The sequence below is a fragment of the Pipistrellus hanaki genome, assembly GCF_964339955.1.
Source record: "Pipistrellus hanaki genome assembly, chromosome: 15".
Classification (NCBI taxonomy): Eukaryota; Metazoa; Chordata; class Mammalia; order Chiroptera; family Vespertilionidae; genus Pipistrellus; species Pipistrellus hanaki.
In genome coordinates, this window is record NC_140517.1 from 5,768,371 (window position 1) to 5,790,926 (window position 22,556).

General features: G+C 63.8%; 1 protein-coding gene across 1 annotated transcript; it reads left to right on the forward strand.

Moving 5' to 3' along the window:
• The first annotated feature begins 582 nt into the window (after nucleotides 1–582).
• MMP15 (matrix metallopeptidase 15) lies at nucleotides 583–22,061 on the forward strand. The gene is made up of 10 exons (XM_084861239.1): nucleotides 583–1,360; nucleotides 11,257–11,405; nucleotides 12,392–12,517; nucleotides 14,138–14,445; nucleotides 14,700–14,861; nucleotides 16,441–16,694; nucleotides 17,028–17,166; nucleotides 18,016–18,166; nucleotides 18,306–18,421; nucleotides 20,255–22,061. Exons 1-10 carry the CDS (start codon nucleotides 1,199–1,201, stop codon nucleotides 20,713–20,715), a joined length of 2,028 nt encoding a protein of 675 aa, XP_084717365.1. The 5' UTR covers nucleotides 583–1,198; the 3' UTR covers nucleotides 20,716–22,061.
• Nucleotides 22,062–22,556: the final 495 nt, after the last annotated feature.

Here is a 22,556-nt window from a genome sequence, read left to right on the forward strand (position 1 = left end):
AGGACCTGGAGGCTCAGGAAAGTGAAGTAACGGGCCACGTGCCCCAGGGGAGAGGGAACGCAGGTCGCTACCTGTCCCTCCCCACCCCTCGCGTGCTCTCCCTGCAGGCACACGCAGCACGCCCAGCCCCTCCCTCTGCAATTAAGAAAAGTCCCTGGGAGGGCCAAAGGCTGGAAGGCCTTTAGAGAAAACAACAAACCCCTAGGTATTGTTTATCTTTTGTTGTTGCTGCTGCTACTTAAGCCTAAAACAGGATACTGGTCCTTCCTCCCAGCCCCCCTTCCTGCCCACCGTGGCCTCAGCAGCCCCACCCACCCCCCGGGTGGGAGCAGCGGGAGCCTTCCTCTCTCCTTACCCGCTCGGCGCGGCGGTCACTTAGTTTAGGGGTCCACCTCGCTCTCCAAAAAGCAGGGATCGGAGTGCAGGAGGCGGGCTGGGGAGGGTTCCGCCGCCTGGGAAAGAGGGAAAGGGCCGCCCGCCCGGGGCCCCACCGCCGGCACCTGCTACCCAGAAGCTTCCGCCGAAGACACCGCCCCCCGGCGCCCGCCCCCCGCCCGCGGCCGCGCGCAGAGAGAGGGAGCGCGGGCCCTTTAAGAGCCGCGCGCCGGGAGGAGGGCTGGGAGCGCCCCAGCTGCGCCCAACTCGCCGGGGACGTCGGGCTCCGGCTCCCGGGCCGGCTCCTCGCTCCGACCGGCTCCCTGCGCCTCCTCCCGGGACTGCGCGGGGGGACCCGGGCCCGATCGGGGCGCGGGACGAGCGGGGAGGGTCCCCGGGCGGGAGGCGCGCGCTCCGGGCAGCGCCGGCCCCGGGCATGGACAGCGGGAGCGGGGCGCGCGGGGGGCGCCGCGGGGCCGGGCGGCCGGGGCGCTGAGCCAGACAAAGGCTCGCTCGGGAGTTGCGATCGCTCGCTCTCGGGGAGCCGGGCGCCGGGCGCCCAGGGCTGCGGGACCGACCCGGCGGCTGGCGGCTCCGGCCGGCCCCTCTCCCCCCGTGGGCCGGCTCCGCGCGCCCGGACCCGCCCTGCCCGCCTCCCCGCCGCGGGCGTGGGAATCTGCCGCGGGGACCTCTGCGGCTCCGGCGGGGACCGGGACCCGGACTCCGTCCGTCCGCCCGCCCGCCCGCCGCGCGGGGAGCCAGGGCGCGTCGCCGGTTTCCGAGCCGCGCGGAGGGGACGCGGAGCGGGCGGCCCCCGCGGAGCATGGGCGGCGAGCGGAGCGCGCCCGGACGGCCGTCCCCCTGGGCGGGCAGCCTCCCCGGCGGCCCGGAGGCGGCGGCGCGGCCGCGGCTGCTGCCGCTGCTGCTGGTGGCGCTGGGCTGCCTGGGCCGCGGCGCCGCGGAGGACGCCGAAGTCAACGCCGAGGTAAGGACCCCGACCCCCGCCCCCCGCACTCCGCCGGGGGCCGGCAGACTTGGGGGGCAGGGAGGGAGCCACGCCCGCAGCCTGCGTCCGGTCCGGGCTGTAGAAGGCGAGGAGACGAGCCCCCCAAACCCCCAGTTCCTGGGGGTGTAGCGGGGGGCGCAGAGAGGGGCCGGGCTCTCCCTCTGCGGGGCGCCTCTCCCCAGGCCCCGGGGGGCGCAGGGCTGGCCCCCCTTCCCCACCGCTCAGCCCTCCCTGGGCGCTGGTCCGCCCCAGCCCCGTCCGGAGCCGCTTCCGACGCCCCCCCCCCCCAGCCCTGGCTCCCCTCCTTCCATTCTTCCCTCCTCCCACCCCGGCCGATTCCTCGAGAGCCCGCGGGCGCCGTGCCGTCGGTTGCGAGTGGGGTGGGGGCTGCCCGGGGGGAGCGCGGGCTGAGCGGGCGGCGCCCCCCGCGTCCCCGCCTAGAAAGCACCTGGTCTGGGGGCCGCCGAGGATCGCGGGGCCGGGACGGGGGAAGGGATGCAAACCTCCGAGACCGCGGACTCGGGTGGAAGGGGCGCTTTGGCGACTTTCTTGGTCTCTTGGACCCGAGCCGCGCCGCGGGCAGGTTGGGGCTAAGAGAGAAAGCTCGTCTCCCCGGCCTTCCGGGCCACCGGGGTGTCTGCGCCCGGGCCCCTGTGCGCCCCGGCGCCCCGGCTCCGCTCATCTTTCCGACCGACGTCCGCCTGGGGCCCCGACGCTGGGCCGGTCCCGTGGGCGGTCAGGTGCGGCCTCCCGGGAAGAGCTGGGTTTCTAGCCAGTGCCAGCGGCTCCGCGGAGCCACCCAGCGCCATCCTTCGGGGCGGGAGAGTGAGGGCACCAGCTCCATTGCCCCAAATTAAAAGTGGGGTCTTCTCCTTTCCCACGTGTGTGTTATTGATTTCAGAGAGGGAGGGAGAGAGAGAGAGAGAGAGAGAGAGAGAGAGAGAAACACCCATGATGAGAGAGAATCATGGATGGGCTGCCTCCTGCAAGTCCCCCACTGTGGATGGAGCCCACAACCCGGGCATGCGCCCTTGACCAGGATGGAACCTGGGACCTTTCAGTTCTCAGGCCCAGGCTCTATCCACTGAGCCAAACCGGCTAGGGCACCCCTTCTAGGGTCCGGTTCCCTGCGGGACTAGGAAGGGAGAGTGGGTGGCCGGGGTAGACTCGGCCTCGGTGCCCTTGAGCCGCCTGCAGCCTCCCGCTGAGCGCCGGTTCTCCCAGCCCCCAGCGGCTTCCCCACAGCTCCCTGCCGCCCGCCGGGGAGATTTTCCGATGGAAGCCTGCCTCCCCGCCCTGCTTTAATAAAAGCTTGGAGGAAGGGCAGGGAATTCCTCCCGGCTCAAGTTACACCTCTCCCAGCTCCCCACCTGCTCTTCCCTGGCTCCCCGGGCCGGGCCAGGGAAAGCTGCAGGGAGCGGGGCCTGGCAGGAGGCGGAGTGGGAGCCCAGCCCATGCCCAGTGCAGCCCCTCCCCCTCATTCACAGGGACAGGCACTGGAGGGGGAGCGGGGGGGGGGGGGGGGGGGGGGGGGGGGGGGGGGGTTGTTCTGCGGTGGGCGTGCCCCTCAGCCTGTGAGCCAGGTACCAGGGAAGAGGGTACTGGACCCACCTGCCACTCTCTGGAGTGGAGTGCTAAAGGATTGCGGGTCACAGACCCACCCGGAGCCGTTGTTAATCCACTAAGAAGGAATGGCCTCGGGGCACGGGAAGCAGTTACGGACCAGGCTGGAATTGGGTGGCCGTGCATTATGGTGGCCAGGAGATGAGGTCCTGGGACCTGCGGTCTGCAAGGGCTTCCTTCTCTCCTTCCTTTGCTTCTGCTCCTCTGTCACCCCCTCCTCTCCCAGGACCTGATGGGGGGGTCACAGACGATGGCCCCAAGTCTTTGGTGGCATTAGCTAGAGATTCTGAGAGTGACCTGCAGCCTCTCTCTTGCAGAGAATTTGGGTTTGGCTGTTGCTGGAGGAGACTGGAAGGTTTAGGGGGCCCAACTTGGAAACCAAGGTAGATGGAGGGCTAGAGACTGGGGCGGGGGGGTCCCCTGCTCCTGGAACTGGCTTTGGGTTACAGACTGTTCCTTGGCGTTTCGCCAGGTTTGTCCAGATCTAGGCCCAAAGAGTCGAATGGCTTCAGCGGCCAGAGCATTTGCCAGGAGGCTTGGGGACCGTTGTCCACGCTCTCTAAGACCGGCCTCAGAGACTCCTGGGCCTGGCCTGCACCCTGTGGGCTCTAGTCCTCGTCCCAGAACTGCCCCCCGCCTCCCCCCAGCTCCAGGCCTCAGGTCGGTCACGGCTGGTACCTTCTCTGAGCATCCTGGTCACGGAGCCAAGGCCAGCCCCTCTCCCTCCCGGACTAGACTAAGGAACCAGGAGTCCGGCATGTGCTATCTGCTGGCAGCCACCTGCCACCTGCCAAGCCCCTTCCTGGAGAAAGCTGTCTTTTTTTTTCTTTTTTAATATATTTGTATTGATTTCGGAGAGGAAGGGAGAGGGAGAGAGAGAGAAACATCCATGATGAGAGAGAATCATTGACCGCTGCTTCCTGCATGCCCCACACTGGGGATGGAGCCCACAGCCTGGGCCTGTGCCCTGACCGAGAATCACACTGTGACCTCCTGGTTCACAGGCCGATGCTTAACCACTGAGCAGCCAGGCAAGATTATCTTTCTTACAGAAGCCACCGCTGAGTTACTCCGCCCTGTCCTCCTCTCTCCCTGGGATGTCAGGTGCCGGGCTCCAGCTGTTCTGGGATGGAGCCCGACACCCACCCCCACCCCCACCCCCACCTACATGCAGGCCTCACCTGACTGAGGTAGCAGCTGTAGCTCCTAGCCTTCTCCCTCAGCACCCCTGAGTCCAGGCCCCCCTTCAGATCCATCCCATTCTTGTTGGCTACGGCACCTGGCCTGCTCAAATGCCATTGGTTTCACCAGAGAAGCTGTGGTCTCTCCCACTGGCCCCTGCTCCCCAGGTGTGATCTCAGGCCTCAGCCAGCCCCATCCCTCTCTGTAAAAAAATCAATAACATACAAAAAAGAGAGAGAAAAAAAGAAAGGGTATTAATAAGAGTATAGGAGCGGGTGGCCAGGCTGCCAGAGGTCACAGGGATGATGCAGCTGCCGCTGAAGCCTAGACACACTCCTCTTTCCTCCGTGCCTTTCTGGCCCCCACCTGGCTGCTGAGCAGATGAGCGAAAGGAGGGCGGGGTGGGTCAGCTTGAGTTCTGGTTTTGACCTCCGGACCTGACTGGGGAGCCACAGGCCCAGGTTTCCTGTGCTCCGATCTCTGCAGGCACTTCCATGCTGGCCACCCGCTCCTATACTCTTACTAATACCCTTTCTTTTTCTCTCTCTTTTTTGTATTTTATTGATTTTTTACAGAGAGGAAGAGAGAGGGATAGACAGTTAGAAACACCGATGAGAGAGAAACATCGATCAGCTGCCTCTTGCACAGCCCCCACTGGGGATGTGCCCGCAACCAAGGTACACGCCCTTGACCGGAATCGAACCTGGGACCTTCCAGTCCGCAGGCCGACGCTCTATCCACTGAGCCAAACCGGTTTCAGCTTACTATCCTTTCTTAAATACAGAACAGCCACTTCGGAGGCCCGGGCCGGCCCTTGAGGCAAGTGTGAGCCCTGTCTTTGGCGACCCTTCCCTTCTCCCACCCACCCCTGCTTTTCAGTCTGTTCTCCTTCTACCGACCAACCATCCCTCCACAATGCATCTGCAAACCCCCCGAGAACGGGGCTGACAGGTGCCGCCAGGGCCCAGGATCGGATCGGGCCGTGCATCTCATGCCCAGCCCTGTGCCGGGTCCCTGCTTTTGGGGGCCGCTCTGGGGTCCCCTCAGCCCGCTGCCTCCGTGAAGGGCGCCCTCCTTGTTTGAACAAAGCATCGGTCCGGCCTGCGCATTCCAACCTTTGGACACCCAGCTCACCTCGCTCCACCCAAGGAGGGTGGGGAGGAAATGACATGGAAACACACCCAGAAATGACATAGAAACACACCCCCCCCCCCCGAAGCCTTCCTCCGAACCCCAGCACCCGCTGCCCCAGTTCTCTGATGCCCACTCAGACGGGCAGTGCTGGCCAGAATGGAAAAGCCCCTCCCTGCCAAGTGCTGGGTTCGGGCTGCCCCCTCCGTCCGCCTCTTGTTGCTGCTCCAGACGTGCCCTCTGTGAGGCCAGCTGTGGTCAGCGCCCATGAAAGTTGGTGCTATATTGCCGGAACAAATTGGTGTGGCTCAGTGGATAGAGCGTCAGCCTGTGGACTGAAGGGTCCCAGGTTCGATTCCGCTCAAGGGCATGTGCCTTGGTTTCGGGCATATCCCCAGTGCGGGGTGTGCAGGAGGCGGCTGGTCGATGTTTCTCTCTCATCAATGTTTCTAGCTCTCTATCCCTCTCTCTTCCTCTCTGTAAAAAAATCAATAAAATATATATATTTTTTTTTTAAATAAAATAAAGTTGGTGCTATAGACTGAATGTTTCACCAATGCCCCCCCAAATTCATATACTAAAACCTAACTCCCAAGGTGGCGATATTGGGGTCCCAGGTTCAATTCCGGTCAAGGGCATGTACCTTGGTTGCAGGCACATCCCTGGTAGGAGGTGTGCAGGACACAGCTGATGGATGTTTCTCTCTCATCGATGTTTGACTCTCTATCCCTTTCTCTCTGTAAAAAAATCAATAAAATATATTTTAAAAAAGAAGAAGAAGAGGCAGGAACACAGGCCACAAGCCTCCTTCCTGCTTCTCTGTCTGCACAGCCCCACACCCCCCAGAGCCCCTCCCCCCACCCTCCCAAAGGGCAGTTCTAGAATCGCTCAGATAGGGACCGTGCTGCTTTCCCTTCCCAAAGGGCAGTTCTAGAATCGCTCAGATAGGGACCGTGCTGCTCCTAAAAGTAGTAAATCGTCTGCCAGGTGGGGTGACCTGGCGGTGCCCCCTTTCGTTGGCACCTTGGGGCCGGTTAGGACACCGGTGCTGGCACCGTGGGCGGCCGCTGGGGAGTGGGCATTGGGCAGAGGAGGGCCGGGGGCTGGGAGGAGTGGCAAGGCCTGCTCCGTGGACAGCAGGCCGGACCCCGGGGCAGAGGTCCCAGGGGCAGGTTTCTGCTCTGCCCGAAGAGGGAGCGAGGCCCCCCCTCCGTCTTTTCAGGGGAGCAGGCCTGACGGGACCCTGGCCCAGTGGTGGCCGGTGGAGGTTTCGGTGAAGTAGCTGGACTTGATGGCTTTGAGGTCCCTTCCAGGCTGAGACCGGGGCAGCCCAGGCCTGCTCAGGGTCAGCTCGCTGGTAACACGGGCGCCTGGCTCAGACCCCATGGACGGGGTGGGGCCCCGCGGGCCCGGGGTGCATGCCCTCCCTGCCTCCGCAGAGTCTGTGGCTCCCCCAGCCCCCCAGGCTCATCCTCCCGCTCTGTGTCCATCCCGCTCTGTGCCGGCACGGCCTTGGCTTGCTCCCAAGAGCCCTCAGACTGCGACACGGGGCGGGGAGGGAGCACAGCGAGGCCCCGGCGCCCTGAAGGGTCTGTGCATCCCCGGCCGGCCCAACCCGTGCCTCTGTGCCTGGTCTGCTCGGAGAGCCTGGGGCGAGCGAGGCAAAGCAGAGCCCAGCGTCTGTCCTTATCGCCGGGCTCCCCGATAAGGCCGGTGGGCGGGGCTGGCTGGAGGAGCTGGCGGCGGTGACAGCCGCAGCCCTCGGCCCCTGCCCCCACGGCGGTGCTTAATGCACGGTATCGATCCATCTGGAAGCTCTTCCCAGACACGCCCTCCCTGCGGGCCTGCCTTGGCATTGTCTGCGCAGTCCTGGGGGCGCAGCCCGGCTGCTGCCGTGGCCCAGTGCCCAGACCCAGCGGGAGCGGGGGAGCGCGGGGAGGAGCAGACGCCCTCCCCCAGGGCCGTGCTGGGCAGGAGCCCGGAGTCCCCAGCCTCAGGCCAAGCGGAGCTGGTGCTGCCTCGCCAGCAGCCAGCAGCCCGGTCCAGGCGCACTGCTGGTGGGCGCTCCTGTGGCCACATCAGCTGTGCCACCCCGGGTGGGCCACTCGCCCTCCCTGAACCTCCCCGTGTGTATAACGGGAATGGGGCTCTTGCTGCGTGTACGGCCTCTCCTAGGGGCAGGGGTCCAGGGGTCCCCTCTCGGATGCCTGATGGCCCCTCATCTCCTAGCCTGGGCCCAGCCACTCACCTGAAGCATCTGTGCCCACACATGGAGCTTGAGAGAGAAATGGCGGAAGGAGCCAGGGCGGGCGGGGTCTTTGGGATGGGCTGCAGGTAGGAGGGGCCTCGTGGCTCCAGAGTTCTCTCTAGAACCTTCCCTGCCTCCTACCCAGTGACCCCTGTGGAGGAGGTCCCTCTACTCTGCTGCTGACTGACCTCCCCGAGCCTCAGTTTCTCCAGTGTGGCCCTCTACCTGTGAGACTCGTGAGGGGAGGGAAGGAGGCCCCTTGGATAAGGGACAGTCCGTCCCCCTCCCCCCCACACACACACAGGGGACACAGCCCCTCCCCACTCGGTCAGCCATGGCCTGGGACATGGCTCCCCACTTTGTCCCATGGCGGCAGGGCCCCTCAGGAAGCTGGGGCTTAGGGTGCAAGCAGCCCGCTGTGCGCCCCTGTCCCACACCGTTCCCTCCTGGGCTGCCACGCTGGGCACCGCAGGAGGGGGAGAAACTCCCCCGGACACGGGAGCGGAGAGGCCACAGACCGGCGGGTGGCGCAGATGGATTGGCAGCTCCCATCCGTCAGAGCTGCCGTCCGTCAGGCACCCTCTGCTTCTGCGCCTCGTCATTCAGAGGTTTGACCTCTGGGCCCAAACTGTGTGTCTGCTCCCCCCATGCCGCCCATGCCGCCCAGCCTCCTCCTCCGCTCCTGCCTCTCCCCCTGGCGTTGGCCTGGAGGCCTCGGTCACCGGGAGGCTGAGGGTTCGAGGCTTGGCGGAAACCGAGATGGAAGCTCTCGGCTTCCCTGAGGCTCACACAGGTGCTCGTCTGTGTGAAGGAGGGTCCGTGTGAACCGCAGCCAGAATTAGAGGCCCCCACCCCCCACCCCCACGCCCGACCGGTGTGGCTCAGTGGTTGAACATCGACCTATAACCCAGGAGGTCACCGTTCGACTCCCAGTCAGGGCACATGCTTGGATTGCAGGCTGGATCCCCAGTGGGGGGCGGGCTGTGCTTCTCTCTCATCATTGACATTTCTGTCTCTCTCTTCCTCTCCCTTACTCTCTGAACTCAGTAAAGAAAAAAAAAAAAATGTGTGTGTGTGTGTGTGTATATATATATATATATATATATATATATATATATTTTTTTTTTTTTTTTTTTTTTTTAAAGACTCTCCCTCATGCCATGCCCTCTGCTGGCCTCTGAGCTCCTCCCTGCAGACAGGCCCAACGCGCTCCCCTCCCCCACCCCAGGGCCCAGCCTGAGCCTCCCGCTCCCTGCCCTCCTGTCACTCAGCAGACACTGCTAATCAGCAGGGATATTTTTACTTTATGCAAATAGTGATGTCAGGTGCCCTGCAGTCAGCAGCAGCCCCGCCTCCTCCGGCTGCTCCCTCTCCCTGCGGGAGCCGAGCTGGCCTGGCACCAGGGCCTCACCTTCTAGACCTCTCTCCAAGCTTCTCCAGGAAAAGCATCCATTCAGGGTGGCGGTGTCCCTCCTTAGACACACACTCAGGAACTTGGGGAACAGTTCCCCGTGCTTGGAAAGAGCAGGAGCGGAGGGGAGGTGCCCAGACTGTGCCCGTGTCTGGTGGAGCCAGGGAAGGTGCCCTGGGCTGGGCTGGGCTGGGCTGGGCGGGGAGGCCACCCGCCTCCCTCAGCTGCCCCCCCTCACTGAGATGTGCAGCCCTCAGGCCCTGCTGGAGCCTGGAACCTCCAGCCCTGTAGGTAGAAGCAAAAGCCTGCCCTCCCGGGACAGCCGGACAGCCCGGCTCTGCCACCAACGGCAAGTTTATAGGGCACGTTCCCCGCCCAGCTCAGTGCAAATGCTAGTGTCCCCACTTAGTCCCCGCAGAAACCCGAGGTGGGAGGCAGGTCCTCCGAGAGCAGAGCCACGCCTCGACGAGGCCTGGCTGGAGGTGTCCCCAGCCCTGTCGGTACCCAGAGCCATGGCTGGTTCTCGTCCCCCGCTCTGCCTCCTGGTCCTGGGGCCGTTTCCCGGGCCTGAGAGGCCTGTGGCTCTGACCGTGTCTCTGCGCTGCCCTCTGGGGGCTGCTGAGCCGGGGGTGTGGCCGGCTACCAGGGCTGGGCTGAGAGTGGCACTGAGGGAGCAAGTCCCCAAGGAGCTGGCTGGGACACTGGGTGGCAGGCAGATGGGGGCGTGGCCCTGGCCAGCTGACCTCTGGCCGGCAGCCCAGCGCAGCCACCATGTTCGGTCATCCTCCTGCCGTGTGGGCCCGCAGCAGGCCTGCAGGTCCCATCACGTGGGGGGGGGGCACCCAGAGACCCAGGGCAGGTGCCAAGGTCACCTTCCCACGTGGCCGAGGCCACAGAAGTCCCCAGCCTCCCACTGTGGCCGTGTGCTCATGGCCGTGGGGCCATGAGGTGGGCAGCCCAGAGTGCCCTTTCTCACTACATCTCGGCCAGGCTCATCAGCGATCCCGTCCTCCTGGCATCCTAGTCGGGGAGACAAGTGATAAACGCCTAAGTGACATATGCGGTGTGTCAGATGGTGACAAGTGCAAGAAAGGAGGAGAGAGGGGGTGCAGGGTACAGCAGGTGGGGGGTCCTTTTTAGTGTGGTCAGAAAACACCCTCCTGTAAGGTGAGGCTGAAGCAGAGACCTGAAGAGCATGGGTGGGAGCTGTGCGGACATCTGGGCGGCCGCAGCACGTGCAAAGGTCCTGGGGCAGGAGGGAGCCTGGTTGGGTGGATGGTGGGAGTGAGGGCTGATTGCTGAGTTGGGGACAGGTAGGGAGGGCTTGGCAGCTTCTGTAAAAATGGGCTTTTCCTCTAAGAGGAGAAGTCTTTGGAGACCAGACCTGACGGGTAAAGGGCTTCTGATGGGCCTTGTGTGTGAAAATAGGCCCACAGGCCCCGGCCGGTGTGGCTCAGTTGGTTGAGTGTCGTCCCATGCACCAAAAGGCTGCCAGCTTGATTCCCAGACAGAGCACATGTCCAGGTTTCAGGTTCGGTCCTGCCCCAGTCAGTTTCTCTCTTTCTCTCTCTCTCTCCCCCTCTCCCTTCTTGTCTCTCTCAAATTCAATAAAAACACTTTTTTTTTTTTTTTTTTAAGAGAGAGAGGAAGAGCCAAAGCCGGTTTGGCTCAATGGATAGAGCCTCGGCCTGCGGACTAAAAGGTCCCAGGTTCGATTCCGGTCAAGGGCATGTACCTTGGTTGTGGGCATATCCCCAGTGGGTGGTGTGCAGGGGGCAGCTGGTCAATGTTTCTCTCTCATCGATGTTTCTAGCTCTCTGTCCCTCTCTCTCCCTTCCGCTCTGTAAAAAATCAATAAAATATAATTTTTTAAAAAGAGAGAGAGCCAAAACCAGTTTGGCTCAGTGGATAGAGCGTCAGCCTGCAGACTCAAGGGTCCCGGGTTTGATTCCGGTCGGGGGCATGTACCTTGGTTGTGGGCATATCCCCAGTGGGTGGTGTGCAGGGGGCAGCTGATTGATGACTCTCTCTCATCGATGTTTCTAACTCTCTGTCTCTCTCCCTTCCTCTCTGTAAAAAATCAATAAAATATATTTAAAAAGAAAAAGAGAGAGAGAGAGAGGGAGAGGGAGAGGAAGAAACCACCGCAGGAGGTGAAAGCAGGGGGAGGGAGATGAGAGAGAGTGGCTCTGGGCCATGGTGGTGGGCGGTGGTCTGACCCAGGCCGTATGTCTCCAGAGCCAGCCGTGCTGACCCGCCCTGGCGGTCTCCCCTTTGCAGAACTGGCTGCGGCTCTACGGCTACCTGCCCCAGCCCAGCCGCCACATGTCCACCATGCGCTCGGCCCAGATCCTGGCCTCGGCCCTCTCCGAGATGCAGCGCTTCTACGGGATCCCTGTCACCGGCGTGCTGGACGAGGAGACCAAGACGTGGGTGCCTCCAGCGGGCTCTCCCGTCCCTCCCTCCCGGCCCTGCCCTCCTCCCGGCCCTGCCTGCCTCCTCCTGGCCTCTCCCTCCCTCCCGGCCCTGCCCGCCTCCCGGCCCCTGCCCGCCTCCTGGCCTCTCCCTCCCTCCCGGCCCTGCCCGCCTCCCGGCCCCTGCCCCCCGGCCCCTGCCCGCCTCCTCCTGGCTGCTCTCAGGAGGTCTTGGCACACGGAGTCACCAGCACAGCCTGGTCTAGAGTAGAGAGGACACATGGTTGGGCCCTCTATGCCAGCTCTGATTGTCTGGGGGTGGCTGCCTGAAGCCTGGTGCGGAGAAAGCTCCTGAGGCCGAGGCCCAGCGTGGCCTCGGAGCGTAGGATGGATGAGTGACGTCTGCCATCACTAATAGGAATGGAGGGATTTGGTAGCATCCAGGCCTGGGAGGGGGCAGCACAGTCAGGCTCTGCTCGGAATGGGACACAGGTCAGGTGACCAGATCACCCCGCTTTGGGCGGGACAGTCCCGATTTCTAACAATTTTTCCGCGTCCCGCTGCGTTTTAAAAAAAAAAGTCCCGATTCTCGCCAAAACCGGTTTGGCTCAGTGGATAGAGCGAGCGTCGGCCTGCTGAGACTGAAAGGTCCCGGGTTCGATTCCGGTCAAGGGCATGTGCCTTGGTTGCGGGCACATCCCCAGTGGGGGGTGTGCAAGAGGCAGCTGATCGATGTTTCTCTCTCATCGATGTTTCTAGCTCTCTATCCCTCTCCCTTCCTCTCTGTAAAAAAAAAAAAATCAATAAAGTATATATATATATTTTTTAAAAAGAATTCTTTAAAGATTCCAAAAATCGGGACTTTTTTAAAACGCCACGGGACATGGGACAGATTGTTGGAAATCGGGACTGTCTGGTCACCTTACCCTAAGGGGCGGGCGGGCGGGCGGAGGGGGCCGCTGGAGGAGCAGGCTGGGGCTCACCCGCCCCGCCCTGAGCAGGTGGATGAAGCGGCCGCGCTGTGGGGTGCCGGACCAGTTCGGGGTGCACGTGAAGGCCAACCTGCGGCGGCGGCGGCGCTACGCCCTCACCGGCAGGAAGTGGAACAACCCCCACCTGACCTTCAGGTAGGGGCCTGGCGTCCCAGGGTGGCGCCCCTGCCCCGGCGTCTCCCCTTCACCCGGCCTGAGGCTTCGGGCTTCTCCCGGGGGCCTTGTCTGGAAGGTTTCCTTTCTCAGCAGCCCCCCTCCCCCCGGGGTGCCCCGGACAGACAGTCCAGACCCCCCACTCTGGCTCCCACGCCGGCCGCAGCTGCACACCCCAGGCCGTCTTCCTCCGGCCTTCGCTCTCTCCTCCTTCCCTCCCTTCCCCCTCCCCCCGCAGCACCCCCAGCGGCCTGGCCTGGCCCCCCTGCACCCCCACACTCTGAGGGCCCCCACAGTGCGGGGATGGGTGTCAGGCACCCGCGGGTGGGGAAGGAGAGGGGCCGGAACCCAGGCGTCTCAGCAAGTCCCCTGCACCGTCCTCAGGCACCATCCTCCTCGGTGCCGGGTCCTCTCGGGCGAGGAAAGCCTCTGAGCTTCGAGCTCCTGGCGGTCCCCGGGGGCTGCTCTTCCTGTGTCTGTCCAGCCCGGCCCCCCCAGAGCTCCCGCCGGGAGGAGCGGCTCCCACGGCCTCTCAGACCCCGGCCCCCAGTGAGTTCACGGCCAGCCGGCTTCCGGAGATCCGCCCAGCACAGACGCCTCCCCCGAGTTCACACGTTCCTTCCTTTCATCCTCCCGGGACACCACGGGGAAAGCACTCACCTTGACCCGCTTTACGGAACCTCAGGTTCAGAGAGGGGACGCGCTCGCCCAAAGTCACACAGATAACGATGGCCTTGACCTCAGGTCAGCCAACCCTCAGAACCGCTAGCCCCGTGGTCCCCAAACCTCAGCCATTTGCGTTGCTCTGTTTGGGGTCTTTCAGCTGCATAACCCCTGTACGTTCATTTCCTTAACCTTTTCTTCCAGAAAAAAATAGGCCTGTTTTGGCACAATGCAGCCTTCTTTGGTAACATCCGAATGAGTCCCTGGTTTTGACATTCCTCTTTTTCTTTCTTTTTTTTTTTAATATTTTTTTTTTATTGATTTTACACAGAGAGGAATTGAAAGGGATAGAGAGTTAGAAACGTCGATGAGAGAGAAACATCGACCAGCTGCCTCCTGCCCACCCCCAACTGGGAATGTGCCCGCAAGCAAGGTACATGCCCTTGACCGGAATCGAACCTGGGACCTTTCAGTCCACAGGCCGACGCTCTATCCACTGAGCCAAACCGGCTTCGGTGACATTCCTCTTTTTCAAATTCACCTCCAAGCAGACTAAATGGCCGATATTTCAGCCATTGTTGTTAAATCGGTCCAGATCTTTTCTTTTTGGAGAAAGAGAGAGAGACAGAGAGAGAGAGAGAGAGAGAGAGAGAGAGAGAGAGAGATCATTCAGTTCCCTCCCACAAATACACCGACCAAGCGTCAAACCCACACCTCGGGCACGTGCCCTGGCCAGTAGTCAAACCAGCAACCTTTCCGTGCTCGTGGGGCGACGCTAACCACTGAGAAACACCGGCCGGGGCCCAGCTCCGATCTTATGCACGCTCCTGGAGGCCACGGTGTCCTGGCCTCCAACCCAGTGGGTGCCAGCAGCGGGCAGCAGCCCCAGGCCCTGGGCTCACGGGTCTGTGTATGTGTGTGTGTGTGTCCCCCCCCCAGCATCCAGAACTACACGGAGAAGCTGGGCTGGTACCACTCGCTGGAGGCGGTGCGCCGGGCCTTCCGCGTGTGGGAGCAGGCCACGCCCCTGGTCTTCCAGGAGGTGCCCTACCAGGACATCCGGCTGCGGCGGCAGAAGGAGGCGGACATCATGGTGCTCTTCGCCTCCGGCTTCCACGGCGACAGCTCGCCCTTCGACGGCACCGGCGGCTTCCTGGCCCACGCCTACTTCCCGGGCCCCGGCCTGGGCGGGGACACCCACTTCGACGCCGATGAGCCCTGGACCTCCTCCAGCACCGACGTGCACGGTGAGAGCGGCTGGCCGGGCGCGGGCACAGGAGGCCGAGCTGGGGACGCAGGGCTAGGAGGGGAGAGGAGGGGCCGTCGTACCCATTGCTCAGATGGGGTAGCTGGAGGCCCAGAAGTCAGAGCAGCAGCAACTCAGCCTCTTTCTCCTAAGAGGCTGAGAAACAAGGGCAGGCTCCCTGGCAGCCTCAGCCCACACAGGCCAGGGGGCCCGGGCCGGGCCGGAGCTGACCGAGCCCGCTGCTGCCCCCCTCAGGGAACAGCCTGTTCCTGGTGGCCGTGCACGAGCTGGGCCACGCGCTGGGGCTGGAGCACTCCAGCAACCCCAGCGCCATCATGGCGCCCTTCTACCAGTGGATGGACATCGACAACTTCCAGCTGCCCGAGGACGACCTGCGGGGCATCCAGCAGCTCTACGGTGAGCGGGCGGGCGGGTGGGTGGGCGGGCGGGCGGGCTCCGCACGCCCACCCTCTGCCCAGCCCCACGCGGCCCAGCGGCTGTGGCTGTCCCGTTTTGTAGATGAGAAACTGAGGGCCAGAGAGGATGGGTGACGTGTCCATGTCACCCAGAGGATGCTAGGAATCGAACCCAGAACCTACACCCAGAGCCCCCACAGTGTCTCCTGCTGGAGCCTGCGAGGAGGAGGAGGGAGGGGGCTCCAGCTCTGACCCCCTCTGCTCCTAGCCTCAGTGATATTCCTCTTTTTGTGTGTGTGTGTGTGTGTGTGTGTGTGTGTGTGTGTGTGTATATATATATATATATATATATATATATATATATATATATATATAATTGGTTTTTTACAGAGAGGAAGGGAGAGGGATAGAAAGCTAGAAACACCGATGAGAGAGAAACATCAACCAGCTGCCTCCTGCACACCCCCCACTGGGGATGTGCCCGCAACCACGGCACATGCTCTTAACCAGAACCAGAACCGAACCCGGGGCCCTTCAGTCTGCAGGCCGACGCTCTATCCACTGAGCCACACCGGGCGTGGCGTCAGTGATATTCTCATTAGACCAGAGGTTCCAGAACCCCGTTCCTCCCCCTGTTGCTCCCATCCCAAACCTGTCCTGGACTCTCGGCCCATATTGTCGGTTTATCACTTCGCAGTGTCCCCAGGCAGGTCTCCTGGGGCCAGTTTGCTGGGCCAGGGCCTGGGCCCAGTGCCCATACTAGGCACCTCCCTGGTACTGGCAATGCCCACCTTGCTGGGCACCTGGCAGTCATGCCTCACTGTGTCCTGCAGCCTGGGAATCAGGCCCGTGTTCCTGCCCTGTGTGTGTCCTGTGAGCCTCCTGGGGAACTGGGGAAACTGAGGCACAGAGACCCAAGCCCACGCGGGGGCTCCGTGGAGAAGGATGGAGATCCTCCTGAGGGTGGGGGTGCAGGGAGGGGGTCTGCTGTGGACAGACAGGGCCTTTCTTCTTTTTTTATTTTTATATTTTATTGATTTTTCACAGAGAGGAAGGGAGAGGGATAGAGAGCTAGAAACATCGAGAGAGAGAATCATCGATCAGCTGCCTCTTGCACACCCCCTACTGGGGATGTGCCCGCAACCAAGGTACATGCCCTTGACGGGAATCGAACCTGGGACCCTTCAGTCCACAGACCGATGCTCTATCCACTGAGCCAAACTGGTTTCGGCCAGACAGGGACTTTCCCTGGGGCGGGCCCTTCGCCTGGGGCACAGGTGTCTCAGGCTGGGCCTGAGGCCTCCTCACTTCCTTTTGTTTTGTTTTTTAATATCTTTTTTATTGATTTCAGAGAGGAAGGGAGCGGGAGAGAGAAATATCAGTGATAAGAGAGAATCACTGATTGGCTGCCTCCTGCAGGCCCCCTCCTAGGGATCAAGCCCAAAACCTAGGCATGTGCCCCGCGCGGGAATCGAACCATGACCTCCTGGTTCCTAGGCCGATCGGTGCTCAACCCACTGAGCAGCCACACCAGCCGGGCAGCTTTCTCATTCCTTGTCCCCCCTCCCTGGACTCCACAGGCACCCCAGACGGCCGGCCACAGCCCACCCGGCCCCTCCCCACGGTGACGCCCCGGCGGCCAGGCCGGCCGGCCCCCCGGCCCCCCAGGCCCCCCCAGCCTCCGCCCCCAGACGGGAAGCCGGAGCGGCCCCCGAGGCCGGGCCCCCCGGCCCAGCCCCGGGCCACGGAGCGGCCTGACCAGTACGGCCCCAACATCTGCGACGGCAACTTCGACACGGTGGCCATGCTGCGCGGGGAGATGTTCGTGTTCAAGGTCTGTCCCCGCCCGCCCTCCCGCAGCCCCCGGGCCCGGGTTCGGAGTCCGAGAGCACCCTCCCCTCCCCGCCCCCGGAGCCATGCCCGCCCGGCCGCTCAGCACCCCACTCCCTCCCCGAGCAGCCCTGGGAGCCAGGAGGCTAGACTGAGGAGCCCCAGCGAGGGTGAGGGTCTCCCTGGAGTCCTACAGGCCCAGGGTCTGCGCCCCCCACACACCGCCCCTTCCGCCCAGGGCCCCCCCAGTGCTGCCCTCGGACCTCAGTGCCCGGTCCAGGCAGAGGTGGTCCCGGTGTCCCCGCTCCCAGGCCCGCTCACGCCCTGCCCTCCCCAGGGCCGCTGGTTCTGGCGGGTCCGGCACAACCGCGTCCTGGACAACTACCCGATGCCCATCGGGCACTTCTGGCGAGGCCTGCCCAGCGACATCAGCGCCGCCTACGAGCGCCAGGACGGCCGCTTCGTCTTCTTCAAAGGTGAGCTGCGGGGGAGGCCGAGGAGGAGGAGGAAGAAGAGGAGGAGGAGGAGGGGGAGGAGGAGGGGAAGAGGAGGGGGAGGAGGAGGAGGAGGAGGAGGAGGGGGAAGAGGAGGGGGAAGAGGAGGAGGAGGAGGAGGAGGAGGGGGAAGAAGAGGAGAAGGACGAGGGGGAGAAGGAGGGGAAGAGGAGGGGGAGGAGGAGGAGGAGGAGGGGGAGGAGGAGGAGGAGGGGGAAGAGGAGGAGGAGCAGCAGGAGGAGGAGGAGGAGCAGCAGGAGGAGGAGGAGGAGAGCGGAGGGCCTGGCACCCATTGGGCAGCACCTTGATCATCTGTGTCCCAGGACCCCCACCCCCAGCTTCACTGAGGCAGCAGCTCCCCCAGGACAGGGTTGGGCCCAAACCCAAAGTGGGGCGCCCGGGGCCGTGGGCTGGGGCGCCCCAGGGAGCAGCCCTCAGACCCCGAGGCCAGACAGGGAGCTCTTCTCTACGGGAACCGCTGGGGGCGAGTGTTCCCGTGGGAACGCAGGCCCTTAGATGCCGTGTGACGGGGGGGTTGGTGTGTGTTCGGGCGTGAGCGGTGACATGCGTGTACTAATATGTAAAGGAGCGTGTCACAGCTGTCCGTGAGTGCAGAGCGGGTGTGACGCAAGGGTGAGCTGCATGGTGTGTGGTCATCTGTGTCAGTGCCTGCCCTGAGTATGAGGGTGTGAGTGTTAACCGTGTGTGTGTGTGTGTGTGTGTGTGTGTGTACACGTGTACGTGTGTAATGAGTGGATGTGAATGGCTTGTGGGCCCAGAATAACCTTCCTCCGCCCCCAGCCTGCTCTCACACCTCCCGCTCCTCCCCAGGCGACCGCTACTGGCTCTTCCGGGAGGCGAACCTGGAGCCGGGCTACCCGCAGCCGCTGACCAGCTACGGCCTGGGCATCCCCTACGACCGCATCGACACCGCCATCTGGTGGGAGCCCACGGGCCACACCTTCTTCTTCCAGGAGGACAGGTGAGGCCCTGCCCGCGGGGACACGGGCCCCCGCGCCCCGGCCCGCCCAGAGGGACCCCCGACCCGCCCAGAGGGGACCCCGGTCCCAGGAACCAGGCGCCAGGCCCACGGGGCCCACGGTCCGTGCTCCCGGCCACAGGTACTGGCGCTTCAACGAGGAGACGCAGCGCGGAGACCCCGGCTACCCCAAGCCCATCAGCGTCTGGCAGGGGATCCCCGTGTCCCCCAGAGGGGCCTTCCTGAGCAACGACGCAGGTACCGGGGCCAGCACCCGCCATCCGCCCAGCACCCCCACCCCTCCTACACCACACACACACACACACACAGATACTCACACACACACACACACACACACATACACACTCGCACACACACACTCACACACACACATACACACACATACACACACACATACACACACACACGCACACACACACACTCACACACACACACATACACACACACACACTCACTCACTCACACACACACACACACACACACTCACACACACACACTCACACACACACTCACACACACACACACACACACACGCACGCACACACATGGGGCGGGGCTTGCCCAAGGCCATCAGACATTGTGAGGACGTGTGTGGCTACACAGTTGTGTCAGGCCCGAGCTGCTGGGAGCTTCTAGCCATGACCCTCCTGGCCCTCCCGATAGCCTCACCATCTCGGTTTACAGACGGACACACTCAGCCCTGGAGCTTGAATAAAAGGCCCCAAACCCCACAGCGAGGAAGTGGAGGGTCAGGAGTCCCCCCAGGCCCCGCCTGCGCCCAGCATGGGCACTCGGAATGGCCCTGCTCGCCGGGCAGCCTGCAGGCAGCCTCGGGCTCGGCTCGGAGCCAGGGGATGGGCCTCCTCCCAGGTGCCCGCTCACCCCCCCCCCCACCGGGCATGGAAGCCAGATCTCTGTCCTTGTAACCGGGCGGCAGAGAGCTGTGGCTTTCACCTCCCCAGGGTGGCCTCTGGCGAGCTCCCAAGAGCCACAGCCCTGGTTCTCAGGCTCCCTTCAGGCTCTGCGATGGCTCAGGTGACCACCCTGCCTCTGGGCGTGATGCCATCCCTCTGCCGCCGCTCCGGGCTCCCTGCTCAGTGGAGTACACTCACCCCGTGATTCTGGCCCTTCCTGGGGCTGGTGGGACGTGGCAAGATGCCCAAGGCCAGAGAGCCGGGCCGAGGCGGTGCCGGGCTCCGCTCCAGGTCCGCTGCGGGCGGGCTGTGTGGCCTTGAGCGAGACACTGGCCGGCCTCATGCGGGGTGAAGCCAGACCTGGGACTGGGGACAAGGTCCCCTGACTGCAGCCTCCTGCCTCCTGCACTGCCCTGGTCTGTGTCAGCCCCGCCAGGAAGCACAGGTGACCTTGACCTTGACCCAGACCTGCCCCTCTCTGCAGGGTCTGGGTCAAGGGCACCTGTAATTGGGTAGAGGCAGATTTGAAAACGCTCAGGGAAGCAAGTAAAAAAGAGGTGGTTTGGTGTGTGTGCTGTCCTGTCCTCACACCCAAGGATATTTCCCCATTGATTTTTATTTATTTAAGTATATTTTATTGATTTTTTTTACAGAGAGGAAGGAAAGGGATAGAGAGCTAGAAACGGCGATGAGAGAGAAACATCGAACAGCTGCCTCCTGCACACCCCACTAGGGATGTGCCCGCAACCAATGTACATGCCCTTGACTGGAATCAAACCTGGGACCTTTCAGTCCTCAGGCCAACGCTCTACCCCCTGAGCCAAAACGGTTTTGGCTCCCATTGATTTTTAGAGAGAGTAGAAGGAAGGGAGAGAGAGAGAGAGAGAGAGACATCAATTGGTTGCTTCCCACACACACCCAACCTGGGGCTGGGGATGGAGCCTGCAACTGAGGTCCGTGGCCTTGACCAGAATCGAACCTGGGACCCTTCGGACCACAGACCGACGTTCTACCCACCGAGCCACACCGGCCGTGACACAGGGAGGGTGCTCCAAGCCAGGGCTCCCCAGTCGGCACATCCTGGACTCCTGCGGGTGGGAGGGTCTCGGCGGAGGGCGGGCCCCGCGCTGACCCCGCCCACCCGCTTGCCCCGCAGCCTACACCTACTTCTACAAGGGCACCCGCTACTGGAAGTTCGACAACGACCGCCTGCGGATGGAGCCCGGCTACCCCAAGTCCATCCTGCGGGACTTCATGGGCTGCGAGGACCCGGGACCCCGGTGGCCCGACGTGGCCCGTCCGCCCTTCAACCCGGACCCGGACGCAGGGGCCGAGCCGGGGGCCGGCGGGGACGGCCCGGGGCGGGACGGGGGCCATGCGGCAGGCCCGGGGGCCGGGACGGAGGAGGAGGAGGAGGAGGAGAAAGACGGGGGCAGCCGCGTGGTGGTGCAGATGGAGGAGGTGACGCGGACGGTGAACATGGTGATGGTGCTGGTGCCCCCACTGCTGCTGCTGCTCTGCATCCTGGGCCTCACCTACGCCCTCGTGCAGATGCAGCGCAAGGGCGCGCCCCGCATGCTCCTCTACTGCAAGCGCTCCCTGCAGGAGTGGGTCTGAGCCGCCCCCCGCAGCCCCCCACAACCCGCTCCTCCGGTGCTAGGCCCGGGCTGGCTGGCTGGCGGCGCCTGGGGTTCTGAGACTGCTCCTGGGCCCCCCCACCAGGCCCTCCAACATCCCTGCCAGCCCTGCCCCTCTGTTGTTTATTTATGCCCAGGTTCTGTGGTTCTGTGTCTGCACACTAACTGAGCATTGGTTTCGACCTTCCTGGCCGGGGGCCGTCCCCTCCGGGCCGGGGGTAGAGCTTTCTCAATGGAGTTTAGCTCCAGGCCGGGAATTAGGCCCCCACCCACCGTTGGTGAAGCCACAGCGCCAGCCACAGCGCCAGCCGTGGGGAGGGGAGGGTCAGAAGGCGCAGGTGGGAGCCTGGCTGAGCGGGGAGGTTCTTCCCGCAGCCTGAGCCCCATGGCCCGACCAGGAGCCCCCTCGGTCTTTCTCTGCCTTAGGAACAGCTGAGGAGGTGTGCGGGCTGCCAGGGCCGCCCCCAGGCCAGGGGGACAGAGCGGGAGGGGACCCTGGCCGTGAGTCCAGGTCGAGTTTGGTTCCTTCCCAGCCAACCTCTCACAACCCCAGCAGCCGACCTCCTTGTGCCTACAAACCCTGCCCGCCCCTGGCCCCCACGTACCCCTGGAGCCCACGCCTCCTTATCTGTCCAGAGAAGGGGTTCTGGGCCCCCCTCACCGAGGACCAAAGGGCGTCTGCCAAGGCCCCTCCCGCCGGGAGCCTCCCGCCCCCCCGTCTACCTTCTCTCCGAGCCCAGGGCCCACCCGGGCCCAGTCCCATCCTCTCGCCCACACCTCCATCCTCAGGGGTCTCGGCACCCCGCCAGCCTCAGGCTCCAGCTACCAGTGCGCCAGCCCTCCTGGGAGAGCGGGGACTGACGGGTGCCCAGGCTGGGGTGCTGGGTGTCACAGAGCATGCCCACCACCCGTGTGGGTGCCCACAGCCCAGCATGCACCAGGCCTGGAGGGGGTCTCTCCGCTGCAGCTCCCTGTCTCCCTGGGCTCTGGGGGTAGGGCCGGCAGGAGCCATGGGGCCCGGAGGCTCCCTGGCTCAGCCAGGGTGCGAGCTGCCCCCTCCTCCTCTTCCTCCCCAAACCGAGCCGAGGCGAGGCTGCGGTGGGAAATGGTACTGTATCGCCGGCTCTGTCCCCTCTGCCCCCCAGCACCCCGAGGCCCCGAGGGGGGGGCGTCTCACGGGCTGGCCCCCAAGTGCGGGCCCAGCAGCGTCCGACCCCTCCATCCCGAGAACGGAGGAGAGCCAGCCGAGGGGGGGCGGGGTCCGTGGCCGCCCCCATATGTGTCTTTCTGTAAATAACCTGCACTGATTAAACCGTACGGCCGGCAGAGCGTGGCCTCCTTTGTGAGAGGCCCTGGGCCCGAGCTTACAGCTGGAGGGGCTACAGGTGACGAGACGAGTCCCCGGCGGGAGTGGGGGGCTGGGGGGGGGGGAAGGGACTTGTTCCCACACCTAACAGGCCTCTGTGGGACTCCCTCCCAGGGCCCCTGAGAGGGAGGAGCCCGGGTAACAGTGAGAGGCAGCTGCCCTCAGTGGCTGGGAGGGGTTGGGGCAGGGGGCTGGGGTGGGTGGGACAGGAAGGCGCGGGGAAGATGTGTCATTCGTTCCTGGTGAGAAAGGGCGGGCCAGCTTCCCACACCCTGCACACCCAGGGGTGGGGGGGGGCCTGCATCCCTCCAGGCGGGGCTCCGAGAACCCCTAGGACCAGCCGGGTCCAGAAGGAGCGGGAAACGATGCCACTGTGGACGCCAGCCGTTCCCCTCCCCTCGCGCTCTGCTCGGAGGGTGAGGGCCACCCCAGATCCGCCCGGGCATCTTGGAAGC